At 44.0% G+C, this 19,108-nt stretch overlaps 3 protein-coding genes across 4 annotated transcripts in view; 1 reads left to right on the top strand and 2 right to left on the bottom strand.

The window, feature by feature from the left end:
• LOC120830412 (rho guanine nucleotide exchange factor 28) overlaps positions 1–9,139 on the bottom strand; it is a 34,176-nt gene extending 25,037 nt beyond the window's left edge. For both annotated transcript variants that reach the window (XM_040195044.2, XM_078087023.1), the window contains exons 1-8: positions 8,940–9,139; positions 8,245–8,287; positions 4,717–4,858; positions 4,163–4,272; positions 3,693–3,879; positions 1,376–1,559; positions 897–1,098; positions 646–721 (exon numbers count right to left, since the gene is read on the bottom strand). In XM_040195044.2, the coding sequence (XP_040050978.2) occupies positions 646–721; positions 897–1,098; positions 1,376–1,559; positions 3,693–3,879; positions 4,163–4,272; positions 4,717–4,858; positions 8,245–8,277 (934 nt within the window). In that variant the 5' untranslated portion in view covers positions 8,278–8,287; positions 8,940–9,139. The remainder of the gene's footprint in view (positions 1–645; positions 722–896; positions 1,099–1,375; positions 1,560–3,692; positions 3,880–4,162; positions 4,273–4,716; positions 4,859–8,244; positions 8,288–8,939) is intronic.
• Positions 9,140–9,247: 108 nt separating this feature from the next.
• On the bottom strand, positions 9,248–15,435 carry utp15 (UTP15 small subunit processome component). The gene is made up of 12 exons (XM_040195051.2): positions 14,957–15,435; positions 14,206–14,302; positions 14,012–14,104; positions 13,734–13,918; positions 13,186–13,364; positions 12,205–12,330; positions 11,925–12,060; positions 11,616–11,700; positions 10,644–10,799; positions 10,396–10,497; positions 10,032–10,165; positions 9,248–9,930 (listed from the first exon to the last, which is right to left on the bottom strand). Exons 2-12 carry the CDS (start codon positions 14,293–14,295, stop codon positions 9,630–9,632), a joined length of 1,587 nt encoding a protein of 528 aa, XP_040050985.2. The 5' UTR covers positions 14,296–14,302; positions 14,957–15,435; the 3' UTR covers positions 9,248–9,629.
• An 8-nt stretch (positions 15,436–15,443) lies between these two features.
• LOC120830417 (transcription factor BTF3) lies at positions 15,444–18,767 on the top strand. Its single transcript, XM_040195053.2, has 6 exons — positions 15,444–15,524; positions 16,263–16,331; positions 16,407–16,520; positions 16,620–16,821; positions 18,115–18,180; positions 18,406–18,767. Exons 2-6 carry the CDS (start codon positions 16,263–16,265, stop codon positions 18,450–18,452), a joined length of 498 nt encoding a protein of 165 aa, XP_040050987.1. The 5' UTR covers positions 15,444–15,524; the 3' UTR covers positions 18,453–18,767.
• Positions 18,768–19,108: the final 341 nt, after the last annotated feature.

Genomic DNA, 19,108 nt, shown 5'->3' with positions numbered 1-19,108 from the left:
TAATAGTTCTCCTAGATTTATATCTATATATGTAGATATATGACGGTGTCATCAGTATAGGGCTGATAGGATACAGTAGAAGGACAAACTTTCTGTCTGTAATGTGTAATTTATCCATTATGCGGGAAAGCTTTGATTACCTTTTCATGCTTCAACTGATCAAAGGCTTTCCTTAAGTTTAGGAAGTAAATATCTACAGCCCTCCCTAGTACAACTTAGCTATAAGATTTACCAAAATAAAACAAATTGGAGTTTTTGGAGTTGTTCTCTAATAGTTTCAGCACTACTTACAAAAGCATAGCTCACTTGCTCTACTGCATTGCACTCTATTAACACGGTGATTCACACACTTGAAATCAAAGATTAGATGTGATTCCTTGCTTACGATCGCAGAGCGTTTCAGTAAACTGAACAGCCTGGATACTCCATAATGAATCTGTTTTTTTTCTCCCTCTTCTCTACCTTCTTGATTTTAGACTTGCGATACCTCACGTCCCCACAGGAGAGCGGTCAATGTGCAAAGTATCAATTCTCAAACCACCAAGACCCCCCAAAAAGCAGAGCATGGCAACCAAAGCAGAAGAGAAAACAGGAATGTTTAGGTTAACCAGCCTCTCAAACACATTAGGGAAGTATGATTGATACCGTTGTCTCTGGCATCATCCACCGGCCTTTCCTTCCCTGAGACAGTCTCCCTGTGCTCTCTCCTTAGAGCTTTGATCTGTGGGAGGAAAGAAGATGTCTAAATCCTGCTAATTGGCCGAGGGCCACCAGACAAACTTCCGTTTTATCTCTTTTCTTTATATCAGATCATAATTGAATGGGTCATTTTGTATCCCGTGTAAACCTACAGTACCGGTCACTAGCGCGAGTAAATGCAGTTAACGCAAAGTCACCTCTCTGAGGAAGTCCTGGTCCCTGAGCCGCTCCCTGAGGAGCAGGATGTCGGCGTGCCGGCTCTCCTCCGAGCTCCACCGAAGGTTCTGCCGCACAGTCAGAGTCAGGTTGCCCGAATCGTGGCAGAACCTCAGCAAGCGGGACCGGTCTGCCCACACCTGAGACAGACCTGCAGGAGGCGTGGCCAGGGGGTTGGGCGGGCTGCATCACAACAGGTGGGTTAGTTAAAAAAAACAAAACATTGCAAAGGTATATTCTGAGAAAACATATAATATATAAACAATGGTCTAACAGCACTGCCAGGTGATGGTCTTGCAAACAGGCCTTTTATGGCTAAGATGTATGGACCCACATTGACTGCTATTCCAAAGCACTGTGAGGAGTTTGCATGTTCCCTCAGCTCTGATTGTGTGTACTCAGCTGGGAGGGGTTCTGCGACCCTCTACCCAGCATGAGCAGGTACAAGCAGACACCTTACTGTGCGAGCAGCTCCAGGATCTCCGTGTTAGCCGCCGTCTGTGCTAGCTGCAGCGGCGTCACTCCCTCTTGGTTTGGCAGACTCACCGCCATCAGACCCCCCGGCTGACACAGCAGCAGCTCTGCCAAGCGAAACAGACCCCACCGCACGGCCAGGTGGAGGGGCGACTCCCTGGGGGTTCGCTCTGGAGACGAGGAGAGAAATTTAACAACTGAAAAGGTATGCAGCGGGATCAAAGACAGCTGCTGGATGCAAGGGGGGAGGGGAGAGGTCCGGTAAGACCTGAGCCAGTGGGTGAAACGTGAGATAGTGAAGAGAAAACCAACACCACAAGAATGTCGCCTTGATAACCACGTCCCTGTGATCATTAACCTCAACTTGAATGATTGATTTCCTCTCTGTTCTACTAACCCACTTTTGAGGCGATAAAAAGCTTTTAACAGAGTGGTGACGGCTTTTTATTCCTCTGCTTGACACTCAAAAGATCTGTATCCAGGTACATTCAAGAGGCTGGGAAGCTCGTAATTGTGCAGTTCTATTTCAAATGTGGCATTAATCGACCATTACCTTCATGTATATCCATCTCTGTATTATTGTTGCTATGATGAAGGTAAGTAAGTCAGCACATTTCAACTTGGTCAAGTTAAAATAGCCAAATGCTTTTAGCAGTAAGGCCGATTTTAACAACAATGAGACTCGGCCGGCAATGATTCACGTTACCTGAATGAAAATAAGTGTCTAATGAATTACAGAGGCCAGACGGATGCTGCCTACATTGATTGTGCATCAGTCCCCAACGCCGCACAAAAGGGACCGTGTTCCTACCAGCTGTACTGACTGGTGCACTTTGAACGGGATCCAACTGAGCAAGACCACAAAGTGAAACCCAAACAACAGCTGGCTTTGACACTCATTAAAAACATTCACAACAGTGGATATTTGACCCACAGGGGCCTTTTCACTGCAAAGTGTTGAGTTGTATGAGGACATTTTGCACATCGGGGTTAATGTGGGCTCCTCCAAATACAAACCAAACAAAAAGATTATATCCATGTTTTTGCCTTTTTCTTCATGGGGGGCAGACACATAAGGATGACAGATAATAATAGTCTCTTTTACCCGAATACTGTGAATACTGCTGCAAGAAATATTTTTGATTCATGCATTTGCATCCATATACGTAGGTTGCTTTATAGTAGCAGTTTTCAAACACTTGGCCCGAGCGCACCGGTCAGCCTCAGAGCGCCATCTAGTGGGCTACGGAGATACTACCACAGGGTTCAATAGTTTAAAGAAATGTTATTTTGGTCATTTCAAGGCTGGTTAATGTTGCATTTACACATGATTAAATGAAGTAATGTCAAGGTCAAAGCTACAAAGGGGTTACTGAGGAAATTTGCCTAATGTATTGAATGTGGATTCATAATGGTAGGCACCATGACGGCTGAGGGGTAAAGTGGCATAACACATATTTAGTTTAACTGTCCTCCTTTCTGTCCATTGTTTCATTTATTTGAATTATTTTCCATTTCTCATGCTTTCTTATTTTTAAATTAGAAGAGGGCTTTAAGTTAAAAACAGTTGAGAATTGTAGTTTAAAAACAGACTTTACTTGAGAGATCTGAAAGGCTTTGATTCTTAAAACGAAGATTGCCTTGATCCATGTATAAGAAAACTTTCTTGGATCAAACACTTTTTCCAGCTGTAATAAATACTGTAATGCTGCAGCATGAGGTGCAGTGTCTCTATTTGTTTCCAGTCCCATTGAAAATACAGAGCATACTATAAGCAAACAGCAAGGACCAAATGAAATCTATTGATAAAAATGTATAATTTGGTCGCACAAAGCAGTAGCGATGATGTCATAAGCAATGTTATCAAATTATCTGCAGACATTCAGAAGGAGATGCTGCGATGGAACAGACTGCCTTAACTATGTTAATGCTGAATCCAGTTTGTTATTTGTGTAGGTGGCCCTACGCAAACACTCGGATGCTAGAAACAGATCTCGTACACACACACACACACAGATTTAATGAGCTCTGCCTAGGAGGAAAATTTCTATTAACCACATTACATGCTGCTTAATTGGCTTTGATGAATTAAACAGAAGCACGCATGTGACCGCGTTCACTTACGATTACAGCCCAGTAAGGATGTCAAATGGTAATGATGGTGCGGGAGACGGGGGGGGGGGGTTTGGGGTAGACGGAGAGTTCACCTTCCTCCCATGTTCAAAGACACTGTTTAAATGAAAACCCCAATGTGCTTTTGATCCGCACATCTGTTCGGCGCAGTCGAATGACGGCGTTCTCACCGTCTCCCCCGTGGCTTCCCAGCACGTTCCAGCTGCGGGGGATGTCCAGGTTGGCAACGGCCAAGGCCACGCGGCGGTCCATCGGCCCGCGGGAGCTCTCCTGGCCCAGGTTGAAGAGGCTGCTCAGCTCCGTGTGATCCTTGGAGCTGAGGCAGTGCGCGTGCATCACCAGGTGCTCTGCCAGGTCCTGGGAATAGGGCGGATGGTAAAAATAGATCTGTGATAACTGGTGTGCAATGTAAAAAAAAAAAAACACAACAACTAATATAAACTGCTGATAAGCCGCTGAAGATTTCTTGTTTTCAAAGAAAAACAACTTTTTTTCTAAGAATTGAACGACTTGAGGCGCAATTCCTTTTACACTAACAACTTTACATTTTTACTTTAGCAAAGCAATGTTTTCCAACTACCGCTGGGTCGCACAAACCTGCATGAAATGTATAAGACCGTATTTGCATTATTGTCTCTACCTGAGCGTCATCCTGGACATACTCCAGGGAAGCTCCGCCCACCCAGGTGACAAGTGCGGTTCCAGAGGACAGGTATGCCTGGACAGAGACCACTTCTGCCAGGTTGTGTCCTAAACACAGCAAAAACAGAGACGTTCCTCTGGGTGCATTTATGTCATTATTTTCGTAAGTTCAATGCTTGAAGCCGCCTAGAGCAGACAAAACAAATCAACGTGTTTAACCTAAACGATTCAAATGACAAAAATGTTCTTGAATTGTCTTTTTGAATGTTGACCAAAGGCATTTCTGCTTTTTTTCTGATAAAAAAAGGCAACGTGCTCCTAATAGCTTTGCTCCTGTGGAGTGCTGGAGCCTGCAGGACTGCTTGATGTCTGTGTTAACCTGCACAGAGGCTCAGTAATGTTGACGTATTGCTTATGGAGCCGTTTCCCGCCTGAGAGGAAGCTGATAAGATTCCGTGCCTTCCCAGACCTCAAGTCACATACTGTGTGTGTGTAAAATTATCCCGAAATGCATCCAATAGCACAGCAACACGCGTATATATATGACCATACCCGGTACTATAAAGCACAGCATGACATCACTCTGAGCCCTGGTGACGTGCACCAGCGTGGACCCTTCCAGAACAATGTAGACCTCTGCATCCTCCGGCACCGAGTCGTATCCCTCCAGCAAAGCAAACACCTTCGCCTGCCCCTGAGACACACAGGGAAAACACCATGATGCTGGAGAGCAGAACATACAGGGCCTAGAACGTTGTTTTACCATGCATCTTGTGTGTACTGTCCACTTTGCTGCGATCCAGTAAAGCTCCCCATTGTGGCACTAATAAAGAAATATCTTATCTTATCTGAGTGCGGAAGAATATCACCAAATGCTGGAGGATAATCTGATTGAAGATTTATTTTCCATTAGACCACAGGCCCAAGCGTCCACAGAAATGGATCAAAGACAAGCTGCGTGTTCTGGATTGGTTAAGTCAAAGCCCAAACAAGAGTTTTTTTCTGGACCTGTGTCTGTTTCACGCACGATCTGCAAGGAAGAATGCCTGTAGACTGTAGCCTATTGAGACACAGCGAGTTTCCAGGCTAACATTGGGAGAGAGATGGGGTGAATCCTGCACCGGTCGCGATTACCACACACCTACGGGTAATGCTAGAGTAACCAACTCACCCATACCGCATGTCTTTGGATTGTGGAAGAAAGACAGAATACCTTTTTTAGGCATTGTACTTGTATGCCTACTCACTTTAGATTAGGACTCTATTCTGATCCAGTGTCCTACATTTCCAAAAGCACACCAAATCCCCTGACAGCCTGCCTCTTGAGGGTACAATAAAAATTAACCCTCAATAAAAACAGGAATGCGTTAGTGCCTACAGCAGACTGTGCTTACCCAGATCCCAGACTTACCCTGATCCCAAGGGCAAGAACCCTTCGGACGGGGGATCTGAGGCAGAAGGTGGTGAAATATGGCGGGGCATTCACAGTGATATGCGGGCTGATTAGTAGCCTTAAAAAAAAAAAGTCTCAATAGACTCCTCACTTCTAGGTTCTAGGTTTCTAGGTCATTGATGTATTTAGGGCTGGATGCCATTTGAAGTGATTGCTACATGAGCTAATACAGCTGAGCATTGATCAGTCAGTCATCTTCTATAACGATTATCCCATAGAGCTTTGCAGGTTTTCGCCTGTCAATCATACGGCTGATATACACAGAGAAGCATTCTCTCTCTTCTTTTTTTTAGTCCTTTTACACGTCTGGGTATTGGGTATCTGGCGTGTTAACCGACCCAAAAACCCTGGAAAGAAATGAGTGTCTCTCTGACATGGCGGCCATCTTGCTAGCGTGAGCTCGCTCACCCATAACATTGTGTTGGTGGTGGTAGATGTACTTTAAATAATAATAATTTTTAACCGATTTTGAAACGTCAGATGCAGTTATGACAATGGGTGGGGATTTCAACATGCAGCATTTCTAGATGTATATTTGTAAAGGGAAATCTTGTACTTATTTTAGAACATTATTCTATTTTTTAGAAGATAACATATTTATTCATAGTATGTATGCAGTGTCACAACTACAGCTTTTTGTGGGTGAGCAAGCTCACTGTAGCAAGATGGCCGCCACGTGCGGACATTCGACTCTGTTGGCCGGCAACGTAGACGAGACATCTAGCCTTTATATATATCTATGGTAAAAAGGGTGTGGTTTTAAATAATCCTTGTGGTATTTTGACCAAAGTATGTTACAGACACGTCATTAAGACCCCAAGGGACCATATCAACTTGTGGTAAAATATGTCAATATGAAGAAGTGTAAAAGAAGTCAATCATCAATTACTTCATGAAACCGACTCAAGGCAAAATTATTTAAGGCGGCTGCTAATCACAGCTGGATTAGCTTTAACAGCTGGCGAAAAGTTCGAGGGTATGTCTGCCACGGTCAATGCACTTAGTAATGACTGATTATTTATATATAGTCTGTGGTATTTATACCTAGTTATGTGCCCTGTTAATAAGTATAAAACCAAACCAATTTTTACAGGCGTAATGCTTTTGTCTTACCAATAATTGGCATTTGTATGTTTTACAATTGTGAGGTCATGATTAAATAGCCCAGAATAAGATTATAGTGTTTGAACACTGGAATTAATTTTATTGACCAGCCTCACTTAACTGAACGGAAAAGATGATAAATAGTATTAAAGTGTTTTGTTTCTTCTGCCCAAACTTTAATTGTATCCATAGAAAAAAAGTACATACAGATGAGGAAAAGACTATGACCGGTTCAAGCGAGTGTCTCGGACCGGGGAAATGACTAATACGAGATGCATGCTGTACCCTGTGTGATTGGTACTTGGCGAACATCTTGAGGCTCCTGTTTCACGTTACCTGAATGAAAATAACCAGTGAGGCTTTCTCGCCTCACAGGTTTCTGTGGATCATGGTTCCTTGACCCTGCTCCTGCCTTGATGACAACTGCTGAGGCTATCATTATTATTTTAAATATTAATCACATATCCATTATTGTCGTCATAAACCAGCATTACCCTTTGCTTGTGAGTCTCTGTGCTCTCCCTCCCCACAGGCTTCTGTGGATGGTGGTTCTATCTGATGGTGGTTGTCCCTGCAGTGGTCCTGGTGTACACCTGACTTACAATTATTTCAATCATTTCTGTCATAGGAATTGAATGTATTACACATATTTTACATTGTTCATTCTGTACACATATCCATTGTAGTTTGTCCATCCTGGGAGAGGGATCCTCCTCTGACGTTCTCCCTAAGGTTTCTTCTCTTTTTTTGTATAGCCCTGTATTGGGCTACACAAAATAAATGAATTAATTATTAAGTTTGAACTCCCACAAGACACGGCGTGTGGGTTACTGGGTCGTGGGGCGACTGGTTCCCCAGTAGAGCAGGATCATTCTTGGATCAGTGCATCGGTGGCCTGTGAGACGGCCCGTTATTTGCTGAATCGCTCTTGTAGCTGTGTGCATTTCGTATGAATGGTAGTTAAATCCTAGGCACGGAGTAATCCGCTCTCTCTCCCAGTCTCACCTAATCCCACCTTCAGGGTTCATTAATCCATTTACTTCTGGTCATCTATTCTTTGACAGATGGGAGCATATGGTTGAAAGAAAGAGTTACTGATTGGATCATAACGACATAATTCCAAGCTTCTATTGTGAATGAAAATATGATTCAATGCCCAAATAGTCCAACAGGTTAAACGTAACATGTTTCCTTTAAAGACTGTTAAAGTCCCTCTTTGATCAAACTCAACTGGCCTCCTGTCGTGATGCCCTCAAAACTACTTTTTTTTTTTTTTACTCCTGCACAGTGAATTTAGTGAGCTTCATTAATTAATCACTGCTGTGATGCATTCCTAATATTCCAAATATTTGATGCATTTTCATTAAGCATTGGTCCGGAGCACAAAAACACTTGTTTATATAGACAAACACACATAAATAAATGAGGCAGTTAGTCTCTCGCTGCATTGCAAACTCTTTCCAAAGGGATCACTCTTTTGAGATTGTTCAGAGAAGCTGGGCTGAGCTGCAGCACATACTCACATACAGGGGCACCCTCCTCCTGCTCAGCTCCATCTCCAGGCACCTGTGGACATTAAGGACAGACATTGAAGAGAGACACGAGGAGAAGTGACATCTGCAGCCCCGTGAGAGTCCCGTGACTTCTTTGGTTATTCGGCCGTTCCCTTCTTACACTGAGACGATTACAGAAGACATCTGTACCGCTGCCAAGCAGGAGCTCGATGGAGACAGGTTCAGCTTCTCATCCTCGGCGCGGGACTAATCATTTTAATGATGCTTTTGCAGCTCGTTTGGTGATGAGACCAGGACACCAACTATGCTCCCAAACGGGAGCGCATGCAGCGCGTACCTCACGTGTGTGCGTGTGTGTGGGGGATTGAAGTGTTAGCGCGCGGCAAGGTTCAGATCCGGTCCTCGAGAACGGTTTCTAGTGCAGTCCCATTATATTCAGGATTTAAAACGACGTTTTGTTAAGTGTGCCAGCTTTACCGTACAGAACCAGGGCTGCAGACGGTCCAGCTCCTACAACACGTGTGATTGGGCTTAATGTTCCGACGCCTCGCGCTCGGTTTAACGTTGACCCGTTTCGCCACAGCAAGACTCTTCTATCGGGATAACTTAACGTCACCCTCGACTAGAGACGACATCGTATCCCTGTAATTAATGTTAGACGCACACTGACGCGGGTTAGACAGATGCTCGCGCGGCCGGCCTACCTTCGCTCACAGGAGCTCGCGCACCGGTCCGCTCGTGTCCGCGCGGAAGCGGAGCGGCGCGTGCTGGCGCCGGTTCGAGAGCCCGGAGCCACAAGTTGAGGAATGCTGCTCGGTCGGCGGCGGCGCCGCTGTTTTACCGGCGTGAGGGGCCGCCTCTTGTCCCCCGCGTGAGAGACACACGGAGGGGCTCGTCTCCGCGAGGCCACAGCGCGCTCTAGCGGCAGGAGCTCAAACCGACACGCCGCGTGGGAGTCTTGTTTGCGCTCGGTGGCGCCTTCAAAGTCAACACACAATCACGATTGGCCTGCTTCAATATTACAAAAGTTTATTTTCATCTGCTTAAGACACACTTCACCAATCCAAAATACCATGAAAACAAAGTCGACATGAAAACCAGTGAAAATATTTGAAACACAAGCAGACCACATTTACATTTAGAAAGTGTAATAATTACAAGATGTCCCATAAAAACCCTTCACTTTCCAGTCACACATTCTTCACCCCGTAAACGCACATCCACTTTTGGCGTCCGGTTGTGCTGGAGTTGAAACAGCAGAGAAATGCGCCCATGGGTTTGTCAGTCTCATAAAAACCTGTACCAAATGTTTCTGTTGGAAGAGCGAGTGTCCGATTGATCGTTGTGATGCCGCTCTAGCTCGCATCGGAAACCCGCCCCTCCGGCTACAGGCCTCAAGTGGCATGAAGCGGTGGTCTGGAGGTGCCCACTTCACCCGGGGACAGGCCGTTAGCCCTGCTGGTGTCAGGGCACGGCACCTCCATTTTGGGGAGGTTGGAGGCAAACAAGGTGTCCAACATGCCCAGCACCTCCATGAGCTCCTGCTGGTAGCCGATCTCTTTCTCCAGCATATCTTGCAGACGCAGCAGCTGCCGGTCCACGAGCGGCGACTGACCGATCACCTGGCTGTAGACGTCCAGTATCATCTCAGCCACCGGCACAAGCACAGGGGTAAACCTGGGGTCGACCACGTTCCTGGAGGGGAACACGGGAAAAAAGTTCAAGGGGGGGCGAGGACAAGCTCCTAAATTGTATGCGTCTGGTAGCGGTTCAGTGTTTTTCTTTCTGCTTCTTACCCTAACAGGAAGTGGAGCAAGCTGCAGAGCCCCTGCTCATCCCGTCCTGCCAGAGCGTTCTTCAGGGTTCCTCTTCTATCCAGCTCCTTCATGACAGCCACCATGACATCGGGGTTTCTCTGCCTCTTCCATATCTGCAAATACAATTGAATAGAATTTTCTTTAGGAAAAGTTTAACTCAAACAGCCTTTGTCCGACTCCTCTGGTGGCCCTCTGAATTTCAAGGGAAGACAGTTTGCTTTGTACAACAAGAAAGTAGCATATCGCAGCTTTGTGTGGCAAACAGAAAAAATACAAATAAACCAACATCTTTGGAACTTTCAATTTAACATTTAATGTTGTAAAATAGATGTACAATATATACCTCCATAGCCGCGTCCAAAGCCTTTGACACATTAAATTTCTTCAGCTGCTTGTCGTATTTGGCCAAATACTCTTTCACTGGTTTGGTGACAAGATAGTCCTCCTGGAAGAGGCAGAGCGAGGAAAGTCATCAGAAACCGAGAGAAAGAAGAGCCTCAAAACAACGCAGAGATAAAAAGGCATCTCCTGGAGAAAAACCACACAGAAGATCACATCCCAGCTCAGCATGTTCACCACATGGGAACGGACCTGCTTGGGGGCGTAGGTCTTCCCCTTCACAGAGACGCGATAGGACGGCCGTCGCTTCTGCTGACCGGGGCCTCCCTTCGACTCGTCGGGGCTCTTCCTGTGTTTGATGCTCAGGATGTTGTTGGTCATGCCCACGACGATGGACTCGTCGTTTGGCTGAGGAGAAGCAATAACATTTCATAGTTGGACCGGGAATCCCAACAGGAATGACATTGAAAGACAACAAAGTCTGTAAAATAATTTTAAAATGTTGTCAGAATTCTTGAGATCATCAGGAAATTCAGTCGATGGATCACTCAAGAGATCATCATTCAACAGTTAGAGAACTCCAGCAGAGCCGGTCACCTGCTGTTGGTTTTGATCCTAGTTACAGCACTTCTTTGTAATAAATCCAAAGGGATTGTAGCGGCGACTGAAAACACAAAGTCGTGGTGACGTCACCTATTGCTCTGTAGTTTTGAAGCCTTAATGGCTACTGCCATCTCGGATTAACGCCGCCACCATCTTGTTTTTAGCAACAAGTTAACGGAAGTCAATTTGGACTACGGAAGAGTAGCATTGTGGTGGAGACACCATATGGAGTACACCCTGCTTTATTTTGGTAACTTATTCCATTGTTTACTAAATCAAAATCATGCTGTATTGATGAAGACAAACTAGAGGCCGATGTTTACTGAGGGAATACATCAAGAGGAGTAATTTCCTCTTAGACTTTTCAAACGGGTTTAAGGAACTTCACTTTTCAGACCACAATGCTGCCTGATTGTTCTGGAAACCCAACACCCTTATCATGCCAACAGCAGGAGGAGAAGATGTACCATTTTGCTCTATATAATCACTAGATATTTCTGCAGAAATCGCTTGGTGCCAGTTTATAACCCATATAAATTGTTTCATATCGTAGGTGACGTTGCTTCTGTTAACTGCTCTCATCTTTAAAGCCTGCAAGAAAATTACAATAAGATGTCTTACAGCCAGAGCCAGACTGAGGATTGAGGCAGCGTAGTCCAAGTTGTGCACCACTTTGAAGTTGGTGGTGTTGTACACCTTTACATGCCTGAAAGACAATAAATAAATACATAAATAAATAAACATTGGAGACTGTGCATTGGGTCAGATGAAATAAGACAACATCTTAGTCTGTAAAATAATTTTAGACAGTCAGAATTCTTGAGATCATCAGGAAATTCAGTCGATGGATCACTCAAGAGATCATCATTCGGTTTCTTTTGTTATGAAATTATATCAGAGTACATCATGTCAATGACATCTGTCCCATACCTGTCCAAAGAAGCAGACAGCAGTCTCTGACCGTTGCTGCTGAGACACAAAGAGGTGACAGTTTTGTGATGATTCTTCAGTGACACCAGAGGCTGCCCCCCTTTCAGCAAATCCCACACCTTCACGTGACGTCCACCTGAAGAGGGGCACGAGTCATTTTAATGAAAAACATTACTAGATATAACAAAGCATACCGGTCCGGTATGAGGTCATTTTTTTGTCCTACGAATATAAATAAATACCCGCAGTCAGCGAACGCATGGTTGGAATGGACGACTACCTGCGGAGACGAGGAGTCCCTCGGAGGGGTAGAGAAGCAGACTCTCCACTGGCTGGCCGTGGTCCATGGTCATCACGCTCTTATCTGCTCTGGCATCAAACACTTTCAGCGTGTGGTCATAGGATCCTAAAAAGGTATTTAAAAAAAATATATATATATATATATATTTTAGTCACTCAAACTTTCACCTGCACTGGCAATCCGCCTGGAACACGGCTAGGGCAAAAAAGGTTTGCTATGGGAGGAATTGGAACTTGCAACCATTTGTAATGCAAGGCTCTGATAACAGCAAGTTCACACAAACGCAACTGGAGGAAATGGGTGTTGTCTCCTATAGCACCTGTGATTCCTTGTTTAATTTTTAAATTGCAGGCTTTTCTTGTGGCAAGGTAAAATTTGTAGCACCTTTGAGTATGAATGAGTGACGGTGAGATACTTGCGGAATTTGACAAAAGAGCGACAAATTTATATTTATAAAGTTGTTGTAAATTGGCTTATTTAATGAAATTTCACATTATTGTTTCTTGTTCCTTTGAGTTTGTATCCTTGTCGTTGATATGCGCTTTGGACAAAAGCGTCAGCTAAATGACATGTAATTATAACTTGGGAAACCAAGCGTTCTATTGAGAGCGAGTCACGGATACACCGTATTGAGCCATAATGTGCTGTACACCGGTTTACTTTTACCTCAGCGTTCCATCGAACTAAACTTTGATTATTTTGCGGGGAATGACTTGTGATGGATTCTTAGCAAAGTGGGATAATTCCGGTGGACGTCATGCTACTATGGATTTGATCCCAATCGAAGCCTATGAAATGTTGCAAAACAAAAAACAAAAAAACACTGTCAGCCAAAGAAGTGGGCAATTAACCGCGCCACCAGTTGGTGTCAAGAGATCTGAATACAGTAGACTCGAAGACCATAAGCAGTACTGCCACTTGTACTTTATTGCTTAAATAAAAAATGTGCCTCCATCTCACCCGTAATGAAGAGATTTCTGTTGAGTTTGCTGGTGACACCACAGCGAATGTAGTCGGTGTGTTCCCTGTAGCGGTTGAGCTCTGTGGCGTTCGGGAGGTCCCAAAGCCGACAGGTGTAGTCATCCGAGCCTGTGAAGATCTGGTACTGGTCCGAGGTGAAGTCTGTGACCTGTACAGCCCTGAGCAGCAAATATGTTGCATTGACATCAGTTCACTTCATGACCAGATGTTCAGAAAAAAAGGGAGACACAGGTATGAAAGAAGGTGCCTGCAAATATTTTGCATTGAAACAACTTATAAAAAACGCAACGATGTTATTACACAGTCGCAGCACATTTGAATTAAAACGCAGCCTCAGAAGGCTGTGAAGGCTTCAAGTCTTCCAGAAATTTTAAAAGTTTGTCAGAATTCTTGAGAATCATCATGAAATTCAGACGATGGATCACTCAACAAATCATCATTCAACGATTGTAGGCGTTATTTGAGAACACTCGTTCTTTAGGCCCGGACACGAAAACATCAGACATTGAAAAACGGCAAATACCTACTTTGTGTGCCCTTTGAAGACCCTCAGTGCCACCCTGCCACTGACATCGAACAGCCGGACCACAGAGTCCTCGCATCCCGCCACGAGCAGCTGACCGTCCGATCTGAACCGTGCACAGTACGCGGTGTTCTTAAACCCTGTTAACGACTTCACGGGCTCCAGGGAGTAGGGCCCATAAATGTGGATCTGTGAGGGAGAACACGAGTTAGAGTGCATGCCGACACATGGCCCGATATTTGGATGAACACGACAGAGCTGAATTCACAGAAGCAAACATACTCTTGTGAACGCTGTCACTGCAAAATTATGTGGCGCCACCGGGGAGAAGTCTATGCTTGAGACAGCGCCGAATTCTTTTATCTGGATTGCCGGCTGTGGGAGGAGAAACAGGACATGCATGGTTAAGATGGAGAAAGTAACGATCAGCATGTTATTAGGTTGTTTCTTCCATAATATTAAAAATAGAGGCTCACCTTGTAGTTTTTCCAGTACAGCGTGTCCTGTGTGACTTTCTCTCCGAGTTTTGGATATACTTGGATTTTGGTAGGTTTAAACGAAGCCATTTTCCTGCTATATAAGATATAGAAAATGAGAACATATATGTACTCAGTTAACTTTTGAAAGGGGCCTTTTAAGCAAACTAGTTTGTTGTTAAAAAATAAAAAAATAAAAAAATGCTGACACTATTATACACATGATATGACAGGTTGAGAACAAGGAGTTCACCCCTTTTCGGATGATCCATTCAAAATAAACTGAATAGTAAATTAACGGTAAAAAACTTGATGCGTCGCTTAATCTACGATAGAACAGCCGACAAAAGGGGCATTGAAATGAAGAAAAACGCAGACTGAAAGGCAACAGAGTTCCCACAAACTTCGTACCAAAGAGCGTCACAGCCCCCTGAAAGTTGCTCTTACGGAAAGCTAAGCTAACGGTTTAGCCATTTCAATGTCTTATCGGATTGTGGTTCATTAATGTACACAACGATCTCAATGAAATGAAAAAGGTTACCAATACAAGTATATCGTACACAAACAGTAACATTAGACATAGTGTTACTGAAAGAGCAGCCGATTATATGATTCCTACGCCAACGTGTTCAGCCCGGCAGAAGCTAACGTTAGTTAGCACAATGCGCTTTAGCCACATAACACGTTCTACTAAACTGTAGTTATACGGTCATTCTAACATTTGAGCGAAACATGCTCGGAACATACTTACTTTTTTTGAAGGAAGGATTTTTTTAATTAGTTGATAGCAATGTCGGTTCCTGGTGCAAACCGAGAGTAGCTCATTTTAAGGCGATATCACGTTGCCTCTCCGTGGAGTGGAGGACGCCATTAACAACGTGACGACTTCCGTTAGGAATGTTCAATCTTTATTGTTCCTTGAAAGGAACACTTTTTTTCATTTTTTGAGTTGTTCAAATGGGATTGTTTTTTAATCCAGAAATACATCTGTTTATATATACGTGTTATGTATCAGCTTAATTAACTCGTTGAAATGTACAGCCATTCATGTAGATATAAAAATACAAATTTTCTCAGTTTACTTTTTTTAGTCGGTTATAGAAAGCAGTTATTATACGTGCTATATGCAAAAATATGACTAGACTATTCACTCTTTTATTATTTAGATGGCGCTATAAGTGAAGAGACTCGCGAGCATATATTTTGAAAGACGGAGAGCTCATCCGCCAAGTTATCGATCTGCGGGCGTCACTTCCGGTACTCGCTCTTTTCTCGGAGCGTCTGTCGACTGTGTGACCCGCGTGTTTACACACTCACAGGTCAGTTTACGTCTCTGTGGACTATTACGACGTCACAGCATCTTATAGTTGACTTCGTAGATCTATGAAGTACTTAAATCACATTACGCGATGTTGAAGAACCGTTCGACTCGACGACATGCTGCTAGCGTCTTTGAAGCTGACTCGAGCTAGCCGCCTTAGCTTTGCTGGCTAACAAGCCCACAGCTTCGGAGAACCCGGGTTAAGAAAATAAAAAGCTTTACAATCCTCGCTGGTCGAAAAGTCAAGCGTGAGCGAACGGCACCGTTTGCAGATGGAGCCCAACTTAACCACGAACTCCAGCCGACCACCTTTGTCTGATTCACGTACATCTTGGTTCGGGACTGAAAACTGCAGCTATTTTTAAACTTCTGGCAGCTGTAACGTTACATTCTCCTTCTAATGCTGGGCAGACTGACGATTCCACCGGGGAGTTTAGGATTGACACTGGATTGTCATGTAACTAATTCGTGCATTGTGGGCAGTTTTCATCATGAAGCGTATACTGCTCTACCATTGGTCGTATTTATCTAGAACTCATTTGCATTTAAAGTCCAACCCGTTTGTATGCTTGTGTTGGGAAACATAGTTTATGAATGTGAAATGTCTTTATTGAATGTGGCGTGAGCATGGGAGGCTTTCATGTTTCCCAGCAATCTATAGTGAATATTTTTCTCTAAGTGAATAAAATGTATGTGTGCTTATTAAATTTACTGTGTGTGTGCCGTTCCTTGTCAGATGAAGGAGTTCATAATGAACCAAGAGAAGCTTGCCAAACTGCAGGCGCAGGTCCGCATAGGTGGTAAGGTGAGTGGAAACACCGGCGTTTTTTTTTGCCTGGGTATTTGTCTGTGTATTCTAGCTCATTGTTGTGCTCTATAGGGGTCAGCACGCAGGAAGAAGAAGGTTGTGCACAGGACCGCAACAGCCGACGACAAGAAGCTGCAGTTCTCCCTCAAAAAATTGGGAGTCAACAACATCTCCGGCATTGAGGAGGTACAGCGAAGTGCCCCGCATTCAATGTGCAGTGTGGGCTTGTTCTTCACTCTTTTGACTGTGCCCCCAAACCATTTCCCGTTTGTGTTGCCCTTTTAGGTGAATATGTTCACAAACCAAGGGACGGTGATCCACTTCAGCAACCCAAAGGTTCAGGCCTCCTTGGCTGCCAACACCTTCACAATCACAGGACACGCCGAGAACAAGCAGCTCACAGAGATGCTCCCAGGAATCCTAAACCAGCTGGGAGCCGACAGTCTCACGAGCCTCAGGAGATTAGCGGAGAGCCTGCCCAAACCAGGTACCCACGTAACATAGATTCTAAAAACCGTCAACTCCATCCTGGAAGACGAACCCTTTTAGACTGAGACACTGCCTGCCGTCACTTCAGTAGAACTGTATCAAGCAGCACAAACTGTCCCAGCCAAACCAGGATAAGTTAAGATCCCCACATGCGGAACAGGCCTCAGTTAGTAATAGCACTCGCTTAAAATATATTTCCTGAGTGTTTCTAGGCCTGTCGCGATATGCGATAAAATGACATCGCACACTCTGAAATCGCATGCAATAATTTTTGGTGCTGCGATATTCGCCGACAGGTGAAGAGAAGCAGTGAACCCACGCCGTCCTGCGTTCCTCCCGGGCTGACCGATGCTAATGGCACCGAGCTGCTCAGTCTCTCCCTGCAGCTGCGGAGCACGTCGCCCTGCCGGCGGTCGACGCCCCGCGTTAAGGCTGGCGTGTCGACGCACTCGTTTTATTTAATGGTTCTAAAAGGCTTGCACGTGTTGCAAAGCAATTCACCGCCAGAACAATAGGTGGAGTAACGTTTTTTTGTCAACGACGACCTAGAGAGTCACGTCTTTGTTTATTTATTTATCATAGACTTTATTGCCCCGTGCATCGCCACTGTTGCATCCCGATGCTTCGCCCGCTCCGTGTCCCTTGCGCTTATTAGTTTTATTCATATAGGATATTTTTTTTCACATTCCGATTCTAATGTCTAACTATTCTGACAAATAAAACGTTCTTTGAAATAGCGTACTTTTATTACTATCCTATTATATTGTCATTGTTATCAGTGGCATAAAATGGTCTGAAAATTGCAATAATATTGCAATAAATGTTGGAACAATAATCGCACAACAAAAATATGATATGACAGCCCTAAATGTTTCCTCATTGCCCCCCCAATTATGAAAGCATTTTTAGCTATTCAAGGGCTTGAATAGATGTTACATTGTTGTAATGAATCCTTTGATGCCAAACTCAGTTATGTTCATCTGACCTTCAGAATACTTAAAGTCCAAACCATTTTAACATTTAAAGTCAAGTAACTGAAGTAGTTGGGCTCTATAATCTTGACATTTTTAGTTTTTAGGAGACTATTGAAATATCCTCAGACTATTTTTGATATTTATTTGGGATTGATTCATTTTATTTATTAATAATAATTGATATACTTTATAGTTGGAATAAGCGGTGCTTATAATTGTTAACCCGCAAACCTCTTCAATGAACTCTTTGCACATTTTCAGTAGTTCTTAACTACTTCGAAATAGTCTTCACTATTCGTTCTTCTTCCCCCTCGCAGCTGGAGAGAACAAAGCCCCCATGGTTATTGCGGAGGATGAAGAGGAGGATGATGATGATGTTCCAGGTGAGCAAATTCGCACATTCCCTTTTTAAAGTCACAATAATTCTAATATTAATGTAACTAAGCATTTGAAGAGGCACATAACTGGTCTGAATTGATTCATCTAGCTGATATTATTCTGCTTGTAATCTTCAGTAATTGAGTTTCCTTTGATTGCCTTAACGTGTGCTCATGGACGCCTCCTCTTGTTCTGTCCTGCCCTCTTTGCCCTCCTGTTTTCATTCTCAGATCTGGTTGAAAACTTTGACGAGGCCTCGAAGGGCGAGGCAAACTAACAAACATCAGCAAACATTTGAGAGCCCCTCCCGGCCCACCGTACTTCGATACAGCAACACAATTGTAATTGTCAATCTCTGCAGTTACAAACAAAGTGGAGTTTTTAAATCAACCTTGACAATTAGGCCAAAATGTACAATCCTTTTCATTTTTTTTTTTTTTTTTACCCTAACTGTTCATATATTCTCTTGTTCGGTTTGCCTCATTCTGCTTTTAAAAATTGCTGAATTGAGTGGAATGTGCAAACCCTTTATCTTTAATGGCTCAAATGTATCGCTGGATTGAATCATGTAATAAAAATTACATCTAAAACATTTTTTTTCCCGTTTAACCATCATCAAACTTGTGGTTCTGGTTGAAGTGAGGTCCACAGTGGGTTCAGGGGATCAGAATCTGACCAGTGCTTCTACTCTTTGAGCACAATGCTCCTTTTGTGTTGATTGCGATAATGCCCCTGTTGTGAAGTCAAACAAGGGTTTTTTCATGGACTATGTAACACAACGGTAGGTAAGTTGATGGGAGAGAACTCAGGTTAAAGGTAGGGGGAGGAGCTATGTGAGGACCTCATAGGTGAGAACTTTGGCAGGCGGGGGGTAAAGGAACGAACAGCTGACAGACAGGATCCAGCTGATGCAGCCATGCGGTGCGACATGAG

Source organism: Gasterosteus aculeatus, chromosome 13 (genome assembly GCF_964276395.1).
Source record: "Gasterosteus aculeatus chromosome 13, fGasAcu3.hap1.1, whole genome shotgun sequence".
NCBI classification, from domain to species: domain Eukaryota; kingdom Metazoa; phylum Chordata; class Actinopteri; order Perciformes; family Gasterosteidae; genus Gasterosteus; species Gasterosteus aculeatus.
The sequence above is the reverse complement of the archived record's forward strand: the minus strand, read 5'-3'. Positions and strand labels throughout refer to the sequence as shown.

Excerpts from the sequence above, each read along its gene's own strand:
- utp15 (XM_040195051.2), bottom strand. The coding sequence starts at position 14,295 with ATGGCTTCGTTTAAACCTACCAAAATCCAAGTATATCCAAAACTCGGA. Across the intron at positions 13,919-14,011 it reads CAGTGACAGCGTTCACAAGA|ATCCACATTTATGGGCCCTA; the intron begins GTATGTTTGCTT and ends TCTCCCTCACAG. Across the intron at positions 13,365-13,733 it reads GTCTTCAAAGGGCACACAAA|GGCTGTACAGGTCACAGACT; the intron begins GTAGGTATTTGC and ends TTTGCTGCTCAG.
- LOC120830417 (XM_040195053.2), top strand. The coding sequence starts at position 16,263 with ATGAAGGAGTTCATAATGAACCAAGAGAAGCTTGCCAAACTGCAGGCG. Across the intron at positions 16,332-16,406 it reads AGGTCCGCATAGGTGGTAAG|GGGTCAGCACGCAGGAAGAA; the intron begins GTGAGTGGAAAC and ends TGTGCTCTATAG. Across the intron at positions 16,521-16,619 it reads ACATCTCCGGCATTGAGGAG|GTGAATATGTTCACAAACCA; the intron begins GTACAGCGAAGT and ends TTGCCCTTTTAG.